The sequence below is a fragment of the Amblyomma americanum genome, chromosome 4 (assembly GCF_052857255.1).
Source record: "Amblyomma americanum isolate KBUSLIRL-KWMA chromosome 4, ASM5285725v1, whole genome shotgun sequence".
NCBI lineage: Eukaryota > Metazoa > Arthropoda > Arachnida > Ixodida > Ixodidae > Amblyomma > Amblyomma americanum.
Genome location: NC_135500.1, coordinates 150,245,018 through 150,257,083, shown reverse-complemented (window position 1 = coordinate 150,257,083; position 12,066 = coordinate 150,245,018). Strand labels below are relative to the sequence as shown.

Here is a 12,066-nt window from a genome sequence, read left to right as displayed (position 1 = left end):
CCCTATTGAGACATTGTAAGGCCCTGCAAGGTTTATTTTTGACTTGAAATATTTACAATATCTGACAGCCTCTCCCAATGCCTATTTGAATGCCCATTAAACAAAGTCACCACATTATCCTTCTAGACCCTTACCTTCCTTCACCTCGGTTAAGATACATCAGCTGGCCTTCGTGTGACAAGCCCGCTGCCAGTACAGCGGCTGGCACAAGATAGGCGCAATAAAGCGTGTTCTCTTTTTCTCTAATCACTGGACTTTGCGTGGAATAAACCGCAGCTTCTTCTCTGACAGTTCTAAAGATGTCCCTAGTGGAGGAATCTCGATCGTGTCGCCCTCTTCCGGAAGTATACGAAACCGATGCAGCAGCGTCGTCAAGAGCACAAACATTTGGACCATGGCCATTCCTTCTTCTGGGCACATCCTTTTCCCTGTAACAGAATAATAGTGACGTGTTTAGAAGGTTCTTCGTAGTATGAAATAATAGGAATCCGACGTCTTCCAGCGGGTTTGAATATAAGTGCCGAGCAGCAGCTCTCATGCTTCAGTAACACAAAAAAATTTTAATCCTAGAATAAAGTGCGGAAGTTTTTGTCTATGAACCAATGATCGTCAGGGCAGCGGCAAATACGTTAATTTAAGAGCAGAGGCCCTTACCAAGGCTATAAAATTGCCCCTATTCCTGCACTGCCCCGGGCAACTTATCTTAGCAAACTTCCTAATGACTTCTGCCGGCCCAAGCGCCAGCCCAAGAGGTGTTTTGCTTACTTTAAAACACAATACATAACTAGAAAGGTCATTGATAATCCTTTATCTGCATTACATGTCATGCAAAGTAAAATACTTCCTGTAATTCAAACTAGTGTGTCATAAACTAGAGTTCATTCTGTTGTTCAAATTCCTCACTCTCTTCTTTAATTTTATCGTTCGTCTTCCTTTATTAAGAGGAAGAAGGTGACACAACGTTATTTACATTCTGCCTTTAAGTTGAGATCAAGTATACATTGTAAACAGAAGGGAGTAAAGAGGGAATATTAATGAATCCTCTAGCGCACCCTCTTTTGTAAAAGAGAGATCTAGAGGACAGCCTATTCCTTTTTTTTACTCTCATACAGGCGTATTCGTGTGTAGAGTGCACTTATATTTGAAGAGCTGGTAAAGTTTGGTAGGACTTCAAAACTGCGGTTTTCAGATCTGTGGTCCTGACAAAATTAAAAGACAGAAAAAGGCAGGCTGTGCCTGTTAAGTACAAATGATATTGATAAAGTGCTCTTCCTAACGTCGTAGAGCAAAATAGCAATACTGCAATGAGTTTGAGAATAGATTTCGGAGGCTCTTTTTTTTAATAATTAAATAATATATTTCTATGAACTGGTACACGCCCTACATTACAATCTTCAAAATGTGTTCGTTGCCTTAAATAAATTTTCTCAACAACTACAGCTGTAACAAAAAATTCTCTTGGATACTCCTAACCTTTTTATAGTGCAAGAGACTGATGTAGCCCTACCAGAAATGTTACGACTAAAACCCTCATTTCAGTTTTCACAGCGCTAGCTGTGCTAGCCTACTTTCGCCCGTTTTACGTACTCGTCGCTATTGTCCTTGTAATTTAGTGTCCACTCGTATCCTTCTTCCTGCTTCCTTCTCTGGGACGGGGTGGTGGGAGGAAGAGAAGGAGAGCGATGTAGGAAGTAGAGAAGTGGAGGGTTGAGCGTGAAGAACCGCAGCAAAGAGGTAAGGCTCCGATGAGAGAGGACACCTCGCGGCGAGTAGGAAGAGCAGTTGTTCGCACACACGGCTTTTGCCGAGAGGTGGCTCTTGCTGCATCTTGCTGCATTTCTGCTGCACCAGACAGCTCCATTGCTCTGGGCCAGCTTGCTTACGTTAGTAGTCAGGACTACATATTCGCAGGTGTCTGCTAGCCATATATGAAACGTAACACTAAAATCAATCCCACAAAAAAAGAGAAAAGTTAGCAAGAATAACGCCACCTGCGTTCTTCAGCTGATGTCAATAACACACATAAAAGCCATTTCTGGCGCTCTGTTTATTCCTGCAGGGAAATTAGGGGCAGAAGTTTCGAGATATCAAAATTTTAGAGGAAACCCTTCATGAGCCTGATAAACTAAAACGACAGGCAATTTTCCACCTCTGGCCTTTATACTTCAAGTAAATGAAAGCGCCCAGATTGCGGTTTTTTTTCACTCCCTTGAATGCTAAATGTGCATCCAGGTGACAGGTCGCGCTGCTTGGAAGAACGCAGCTCTGACTCTCTTGTGTCTCGGTGCCGAAGAAGGAGTTCAGGATAACCTGTGTCGCTAAGTTTTGTAACGGTGCGTGGGTTGAAGCAGTGATTTCCTTCAAGCTGCCACTCCATTATCATGAAAGTGAAATTTAGTCAAAAAGCTTCATTGTTAATCATTACGAAGCTGATGAAGAAATGCACATTGTGAAACGACTTATATTAAGTGCAGCCATCTAAACAAAGCGGATTGCTAAGCTTTGTTGGAATATCGAATCGCTTGCGTTATCCTACGCCCGCTTGCATCAACCGAAAGACTTGGTTAAGAAGTACGGCTCACCAACAGAGAAAGTAAGCATTCCTTTAGGGCTCGCTGTCTGGGCAGTTCCGTCCGGCTTCAAGAAGCGGGAAGGATCAAACGTATCCGGATTCTTCCACTGTTTCGGGTCCCTGTGCACTGCGAGAAGGTTCGGAAGGACCATCGTGCCTTCGACGACCAGGTAGTCTCTGAATTTCTTGTCTCGAGCGACTCTGAAAAGAGCACATCAGTTTTCCTTCTCTTTCACTAGCTCTTCCTTTCATTCGTAGTTATCGAGAGTCAATCTCTCTACCTGACACACTGGGGCAAAATCTGATGTCAGTTCGGCACACAAAGAGGCTGGTTAACTGGAAGCACTGAGCGAGAGGCAAAGAATTTGTGCTCTAGGTGCGGCCACAAGACAAAGAGGGTGGCACTTTTTTTTACTTACTTCGCTTCATGGAAAATTATTTTGACTTTGCTTAAGAGCCCAGATATTTAAATTCTTGAGACAATGTTGACGATTATGCAGTTAACCGAATGAACGCTGATATCGACAAAACCTGCTGTGTATTGCATGCATACCTCGAGCCGTGCCTGTGAGGTAGGGATACTTGTTTTTCTCAGAAATGGAGCGGTACTTTTTGTCAGCAAAGAATATCAATCAAGCAGGTGCTCTCTATAATTTCACAAGACTAAAATTTATACCTGTCCAAGGAGCGTCAGTAATCTCTGTTGAGATGAATAGTTTTACAGACCCTTGGCACGTGTAGCTTCGCGAGTAGCTTTACAGTATGTGACCTCTAGGGATGTTCTCGATCGAACAATTGCATTCTTTGCGCGTTGCGCCAGAGTTCATGCCAATGGCAAATAGCTTGTCAACGGTCTGTGTGGATATGCAAGAAATATCACAGTGTATCCATCAAAGCGCGAAGGAGGCTGTTGTCAGGACTGACGTCTCCGAATATATCCAGATGCGGAAAACATTAATCCAAAGCAGTGATATCTTTTTCACTTATCACCCGACCTAAATAATGCCATTCAATAAAAAATACGGACTCAGGCTTCAATAAAAACGAGCTCCAAACTGCTATGAACTGCAACAATTTAAGCACCAATGAAACCGTGCAAATGCTACGATTCTCCTGAGTAAGGGCAACACTTTGCCGGTTGAGTTTATTTAGGCACATTTTGACAGCAGGAGAACATTTCTATTCGTTAAAATTTGATAAGAACCGGTTCGGGAGCTTGTAAAAATTTTTTTTTTCCACGGAGTATGGATACGATTGGACAAATATTACCAAACGCTATAAGCAGCGTTTTTTTTTTTCGCGTGTCTTATGCTGCTAGACCTTCACCTTCAGGTTTCAGATGCTTGCTTGCTAGATGGAGGCGGCATTTCTTGCTCATATTATCATAAGGATCGCATTTAAATTCTGCTAAGTTTAAAGCAACACGAACTTCCGCTTCATGGCAGCACTACAGCTCCAAAATTACGCAGAAAATATACTTCCTTAAAATGGTCTTATTAGCTATTCTACGCATTATACTATCCCGCAGTATAATAAAGACTTCGATAACAACTGCTAAAGTATGTATATCTTTCTGTAGACGTTGGGCCAGAGTAGCATGAATATTTACAGACCAATCTTATTATTCCCATGTAGGGGCTTCATATTGAAAACATGAATTTTTAACTATGAGAAATTTTTTTTTATTATTCATAACGTTCTGTCCCTTAGCCAGTACGTCATCACACTTACAAAAAGCACTTTATTCGTTCTCCAAAATTTTTTCAACATGTTAAGCTCACCTTTTGATAAAAAACACATCGTATGCTCACTACCTGACATAACCAGGCTTTCGGAGCATATGACACGTTATTTTCATTAAAAATCTTACAATCTCTAAATATTGCGGATTATCCCAAATGCAAAAAAAAACTGTTACAAGCTGGACGACAATGTTTGTCTCTTTCAAGATTTCGTACCGATTTCTCCGCAACATAAGCTAGTTCCTCACAAGCTTCTCAATTAAATCCTGTGTTAATTAACGGCGACCTTATTGACCTTGGAATAGGGTGACACATCTCTTCCTCTCTCTCTACCAATCCCACATCCTTCGTAAGGCTGGAGCCAATGTCCTCACCACCCCGGCGCGGCTATACCTGTGCCACTTTCGTGACGATCTCTTTTGCCCTTACTGATCTTCCCTCTGTGCTAACCTGATGCTCTTTGTTGTTTTCTTCTCCTGTCACTATTTAAGACCACCATTATCCCCCATCTCTCTCTGTAGCTTGGGGTACCTGACACTGGTTCATCAAGCTTCCGACCATCTTCGCGCTCAATTAGTTTCTTAAATAAGACAAAAATAATACTATGACCTCACTAAAGTGTGCCCATTTCATTATTCAAATACGCTGATCATGCTTAAGTTTCCCCACTAAAGAAGTACGCAGATACAATTAGTTCAATGCGGAGTGCAGCAATTCAAACTTTGCACCGGCTTAAGTCTAACCTTATCACTAACCTTATCAATTTTAACACACCTAAAACACAACTGGCATACTTTCATACTCTTTAAAAAGGACGGAGCAAACTTGCTATGGTATTTTTACACATCCCACTTTCGGTCAACGGAGATATGGAGCAGTTAAATATACACCAACAAAAAATATTTAGCCTTTCTAAGATCCCTGGGTATCTTCAGTTTTAGAATTTTCCACCCGGATCTTAGAAGAGCGCTCTCTTTGGTGTGTATTATGTAATCTCGGATATGTTATGCCTCTCTCTATACCTGGCAACTGAGCGAACGTGGAAATTTAAGCGTATTGGAGAGAGGGCACCAGAGTAGCTATATTCTCTTTTTCTCCTCTGCGCGGATGGGCAGAAAGAGACACTATATAGTTCCCTACCCTTGCAGGCAGGCAATTGATTAAAGGGTCTCTTAAAGGGTATTCGAAGTTGGCTACAAAAGGTTGAAGTTTGTAGAGTGCAAACCACCGAACGTTTATGCTGAAGACTTCAATAGCGAGCCGATAATTTAATAAACATTTATAAAAATTCTCGCTTTCGCCCCTCGCATCGACCAACGGAGCCGCGTTTCGCGTAAAACATGACATACGACGTCATATCGGGCAAGTGGCGTCTGCAGCCGGAGATTATCATTAGTTCCCTACGCCAACTCTTATCAGAAGTTAAGCAGCTACCATGTCCGCGCCTAGTCCGGCGCGTCGCGAGACTCCGCCCTCCCCCCCGCCCCCTCCCCCAGCGTTGAATTCCGGCTCGCATCTGCAATCGGTGGAGATACCGCAAGGGCCGAATGGGAGAGGCCGGCGCAGGTGTGCCATTTCAGCATGAAAAAATTTGTGCGAGAAGGTGGAACCGCGAGAAGGGACGTGGAAATTCAAATTTTTGACTACAGACGAGACTTCCTCAAAACACATTAAAAAATTATTGGTGGAGGATACCTGTGAATCGGCGTAATTAATATCCTAGGCATACCGCAACTTTTTTGAGAGCTCCTTTCACAGTCCCTTCAACAAAGTTGCGTATGATACAGTGCTCTCCATTTCAGCTACTGGGAGATGAAAAGCCCTTAAGTCCTAATGCCCTTCACTCTTTGGCAGATTTTCAAGAGTGACCTCTTCAACAACCTTCATTTCATGGCAGAGTCTCACAATTTGCTTCATTGTCATCAGTGTTCCCGCTGAAGTATTATCTGCTGATTTACATCAACTCCAGGGAAAAAAATCCCTCCCATTTTTCTCCAATAACCTTTTTCTGCACAAGCTCTCACCTCACTATACCTGCAAATTTTCTAATCTCCTTTGTCCACTTGTTTCTCTTTCCCTCTGCTGCGCTTTCATTCTCTTGGACTCGGGTCTGCTACTCCAACTGGCCATGCAATATACGTTCCCCAAGCTGAAGTATTAGCGTACGTAAAGCGCAAATGAATTTCTTTTAATCGAGTGCCAGAATACATATACTGCCAAAGAGTAATCGCATGATCACCTATGCCGGCGGTATAGTAGATACTCCCTGTTATCGGCATGTATATATATTCAACTTCTGTTCTGGTGTTCTCGAAATTACTCCATCAGTACAAACATACGGAATAGCCATACCCTCGAGGTATGTTGAAAGGTGCGGCCACTTTCCAGCGGAACATCTCCCATATCGTCGCCATGGTGAGCGGCATGCGCGTGTGGTCCTCCCACTTGGGCGAGCGGTCAAAGCCCACTACAGAGTCAATCTCCTGATGAAGCTCGGCTTGCAGCGTGTCAGCACGGATGGCTAGGTTGAGAAGGTTCCAGTGCAGATACTGGGGCCCAAGTACGGCTGTGGCTGTGAGTATGTCCACCATGTTTCCGACCAGGGCGTCAACTGCAAAACATTTCAATGACAGGCGACCACAGATGAATGCAAAGAAACAGCAGTTTCTTATGCAAGAGTTTCGATATTTTGAGAGTGGGGGATCTGCCATATCTCGTTCTATTCCTAAGTATCAATCGATAAATAAAAACTAAGTTCTAGTGTTACAATGTCATTGGTGATTACAAATTTTACTAAGCTTTAAATAGGTAACCTATTTGAATACTTCGCGAAAATGTTTTAACTGACCTTCTTTTTTTTGTAAACTTCTCTACCTTGCTTTTGCGTTCACGTTTTCAAGGAAGCACTCCTTTGGCTACATGGCCTGTGAAGAACACTTCCCAAAGAAGACAATATTCCTCCTGAGATGTTCTCCCTAGCGGAAGATATCTCGCTGGCCATAGTTACCTGAAGTTAATGCACTAGGCAGACGTCAATGTCCAAAGGGTTCACAACTCACCTCTGAAGTAACGGTTGTGGCTTTTCTCGGCTTCATGTATTTTTTTTATATAAAGGTCGATGTAGCTCTGTTCACGTTGGTCCCTTTTGGAGTCGTTGTTAATCTCTACTAATTGCCTGAAAATAAAACAAAATTTTATTCTAATTTTAACCCTACAGTGTTAAGTCTCCCGTTCACCAGAAAACCTGGCGTCGTAGTCAGCCGTAGAAAGCTTCCAATGTATACCATTGTTCAGCAAATCCAGACTTCAGCGCCAATTTCTCCCATAGTGGCCGCAGGAAAGCCAGCCGGAGCGTCGTATAATTGTCATGGCAATGGTACCCAGGAGTAAAAACTTCATTCCCGAGCGAGAATGAAACCACCAGCAGCGAAGCGGAAGGAGCTTCATTTTCCAGAGCTTCAGTCAATTCGGCTACTGCCGCAGCCTCTCGGATTGCTTGCACGTGAACGACGAATTTGTTTTGAGACATCAGTTCAGCTCTCGTCACCAGGTGCGCTCAAGTAGTTGAAACCGAAACTCACTGGAGCTTCCTACCCCTGTAATCGTAGACGGCGGTGGCGGCGGCTTTCCTTTCACTGCGTGTTCCTCTCACTGAGTGAGAAGAATTTTTCACACCAATTTATCTATTTCACACCAATTATATATTTATTTTGGCAAAAAGACTGAAATTATTTAAAAAGTGTACGTAAGCAAGGAGCTAATCATGCCGAATTTTCAGATATCAATTTTTTGCTTAGCGCAGTGGTGAGCCCATTTTACGCACACAAGTTCCTTGCATTTGCATTCGCATATTGACTCTGATTTTTAATAATTCTACATTTGTGCTATTCAGGTTCAAAATAACAAAATGCTTTTAAATTCCCATGAGTGCTTAAGAAAGATCAAGAGTATCTCACAAGAGTGCATGCTACCGAAGAATCCACACTAGAAGAAAAGTAACCATACCCTAAAATATGAAACTTAGCCAACGTTGTTACCTTGCTTCCTGCCCTTCTTATTTCTTATTTTTAAACTAAACTAAGCATACCTAACTGCACAAAAACTAAACTTCTCAACACACAAGATGCATCGTCACGTCTCATCGTAACTTGTGGTTATTTCTCATTTATCTTTTTTCACTCTCACCGCTGCTTCCAAGTAACAAGCCACAGACATGTTACTTGTGTCTTCTGCACACTTCGTGTAATTAAAGCGTTCTGCGGCTAGAGCCTTTATACGGAACCCACCCGGGGACTTCGCGTGACTGAACTCCATAGAATATGGCAGGTTCCCGGACGGTACTACGGAGGAGACACCTTCCGGCCGTGCTGGTGCTCGGAAGTAGTCCAGATACGCGAGCGTCCTCTAGGGGCGCTGTTAAGTTGACGCTTTACACACACAGATACACACGCACCCTTGCGCGCGCACACACACAGACCAAGGCTTCTTCGCCGAAGGGGGAAGAACTGCTGTCTCGTACCAGGTTCGTGACAGGAAGGCAGTGCAGCAGTGAGAGAGTAGGAAGTGCCAGTTCTAAGCCGTCACCGCCTCCTTGTCAGATTTTCGAAGAAAAACGGCTATCCCCCTAATCGTTTAACTAAGCCGTACACTAGTTTATCCGATAAATTTTCTGTTTGGTACTCACACCCTGCTCAACCAATTTTTTTTTTGCATTCTCACAGCCACTCTGCTTGTTATCACTGATTAACCATTAGTGAAAGCACATAACTCAGACTGCATATTTCTGGCCACTTCTTGCAGAGCTTCCTGTCACTACAAACCCCTACCAAGACGAAAAAAGAGGCGGGATGCGAGGAATCAGCAAAATGAGCGTCCTTACCTGCATACAGCGTTGAGGGTGGTGGTCAAGAGTCGCCGTTCAGCGCTTGTGGACCTGGGCCAGAGGAGGTTGATAAGGGTTCGGGGCAGCCACGCAGTGCGGCGTTCTACCGGTGCCGTGGTGCTTTGCAGCCGGTATCCTGACACCGCGTCGTCCAAGGGTTTACGGCGGGGGTCCTCCAAGTCGTACCGGTAGCCCAGCAGATAGCGACAGATGGAATTCATGTAGGCCTTTTGAATGTACGTGCGAGGAGCCACAGAGCAGCCATGCCGGGACTCAAGGGTATCTGCCAGGTGCAAGGCTTCCTCCTGAGCAGGCACAGAAACCAGATGTATGTGAATGAGAGCGCTATTTTTTTCCCCCTTTAATTTATTCGCTTCACTGGCGCAAGTTTTCTATGCAGAATCAGTAAACGTTTACTGGCCTAGAACACTAATTCCAACAAGGTGCCGCACACTGAAAATAAGAAAAGACACTAGTAGTCTGAGCCCATTTTTGAACGCATCCTTGGCCTCACCCTCGCAATTTTTCGCGCCCGCAAAGGCATGGATTTTTATTATGAAAGGGCAAGCGCAGTTACCGTCCCTATAACATTGACAAATGACCATCGCTGAGCGCCAAGGCATGATATAATCGTTGAAATGAGAGAGCAAAAAAATCCACAAAATATTTTACGGAAAGTATACCCTTTGGTAGCGCGGATTGCAGTGAAAACTGGTTTAAGAAGAGTGGTGATGCGAAATTATGATCAAAATCAGCCGGGTTTTTTCATAGCCCCATTTGAACAAGGGCTGCTCCACGCTTTATCAGGCAAATACTAGAATCTCTTTTGGCCACCAATTATCGAACACACAGGCTAACTATGTTATGCAAGCAGGCTAGGAAGAATAAGAAAATGTAAAAGTATTACTAGACGAAGGAGGTCATCTGGGTAGAATAAAAGGTCATTTATGGGCTACCGGTGCAAATTCATTTCTGCAGAAGCTCAACGAAGCGTTTTTTTTTGTCCCTGCAATTTCTTGTTTGTTTGTTTTTTAAATTTGTCCAGTGATCTAGAAAAACGTAAAACACACATACTGCCAGTAGAGCGTCGGTGGCTGCTCGCGAGCTCCACACTTTTTGAGTGTCAAGGCCATGTAGTGTGGAGGCTTCTGCGCCTTCTAGGCTGCTAAGAATTCTCATAATGAGAAAAAAATGTAGCGAGATAAACACCCGGCAGCTTTCAAAGGTTAACTTATTTGAAAAGAATGTCAACAGCCAGATGCATGCTTATTAAAACCAAGTACTGTCAGCGCAAAATCAAACTCTAACACAGGTGAACTGAGAGCGGCAAAATAAGATCTTAGTCCAGAGACTGAGTACTAACGTGCTTATATTTCTATGGCGCGAGAGCCAATCAATGCACGTTTTAACTGAGCCCGATAGTATTTTTTTCAGGAGTTTGTATCATTGTGTTCCTGTCGCGTTATAGTTATCTTACTCGCGTTTCATTGGACGCTGACAGTACATTTTTAGCAGGAGCAGCGTAGGGCCAACTGCAGCGTGTAGCTTCAAGGAAATTGTTTAAAAGCTTGTCATGAATATCGTGCCACAAAATGGCCACCTTTAGAGCGTCATATGTCAATGAGATCAAAAAATATGCCTTCACGTAATTTTCGACATGACGTAATTTTTGGCAGCGGTGGCGGGGTTGGGGGGTGGGGGGAAGTGCGGATATGTCATCACTGGATTTCGAGCTATTCTTAATTCTACAGCAACCGCCTGACTGCATTCATACAGCATGCTCGCCCTTACCTGGATGTGCTGACACATAACTGCACTTCCTAGTCCGAGCTTGGCCAGTGCCCGCATGGAGAAGTGACGGTTCTCCTTCCATTCTTCTCCACTGAAGATCGTCATGCCTAGAAAGTTCAAGCGAAATGGAAGAGGTTCTCAAAAGACAACAAGTATTCAATCTTGCTCGTATTAAATGCCGAAAAATAGAACTCAATGAAAGGCCTAGTCGAAATGAAGCCGCAGAAACTCATGCATAAGGTTGTGGCATCAGCAATTGCGCAGACTGGTAAGAAACTAATATCCCAAAAAGCACACATGCTGTTCCCTAATGCTGACAAAAAGAAACGACAAAATTTTTGTAGTGAAAGCTCTCCAAGACATACTGTATACAATACGGCAAAAATGGATCCCAATCGATAAATTAAAAAGAAAAAAATTGCTTCGGAAACTTATCTGCCGTCTCTAACAAGACCTTAGCCAGGGCTTAATAACGTTACAGAATTTCATGACAAAGAGAATAAAGCAGTAGTTTTCGCGATCGCGGAGAGCAACAAGGGACACGGAAGAAATGAAAGCGCTTATGCAAAGCCGTTAGTCAGACATGCGTCCGAGTGGAGAACCTTACGGATATTAAGGTCTACCCAAAAATGCGCGAAGTAAAACACAAGAGAATATGTGGTAGCGCAGTACTGTAGCTCTTAATAGGTAAAAGCAATGTTGTAATTGTTTTTTCAGCATTTAGAACGTGAAGCACAAGATAATCATTACATCAGTAAAAGATTGTGTCTTGCAGTATGATTCAGTGCCGCGAAAATGTCATTGTACCGGATATCAAATTAACCACAATATTGCCGCGAATCTTTGTAGTGTTTGTTCATTCTTCAAAGCTGCCGGCATGCCGCTTTATCGCCTTGTTTGTGGTGCAAGACGCGACCACATTTATCTCGATTGTTCGCACCCAAGAAGAACCGACTCTAGGTTGTTCCAGAATGTTGTAGTAGCTTGACACGCCGTTTCTAAAAAATTTCGCTGCCATTTTTAAACTGAGCACGGCGTAGAGCGGCGGGCATTCTGTTCGAAGACCGTCGAGCATGCTT

General features: G+C 43.5%; 1 protein-coding gene across 1 annotated transcript; it reads right to left on the bottom strand.

The window, feature by feature from the left end:
* Positions 1–246: 246 nt before the first annotated feature.
* On the bottom strand, positions 247–11,092 carry LOC144129876 (cytochrome P450 2H2-like). Its single transcript, XM_077663936.1, has 6 exons — positions 10,988–11,092; positions 9,194–9,501; positions 7,374–7,489; positions 6,667–6,925; positions 2,583–2,773; positions 247–428 (listed from the first exon to the last, which is right to left on the bottom strand). Exons 1-6 carry the CDS (start codon positions 11,090–11,092, stop codon positions 247–249), a joined length of 1,161 nt encoding a protein of 386 aa, XP_077520062.1.
* Positions 11,093–12,066: the final 974 nt, after the last annotated feature.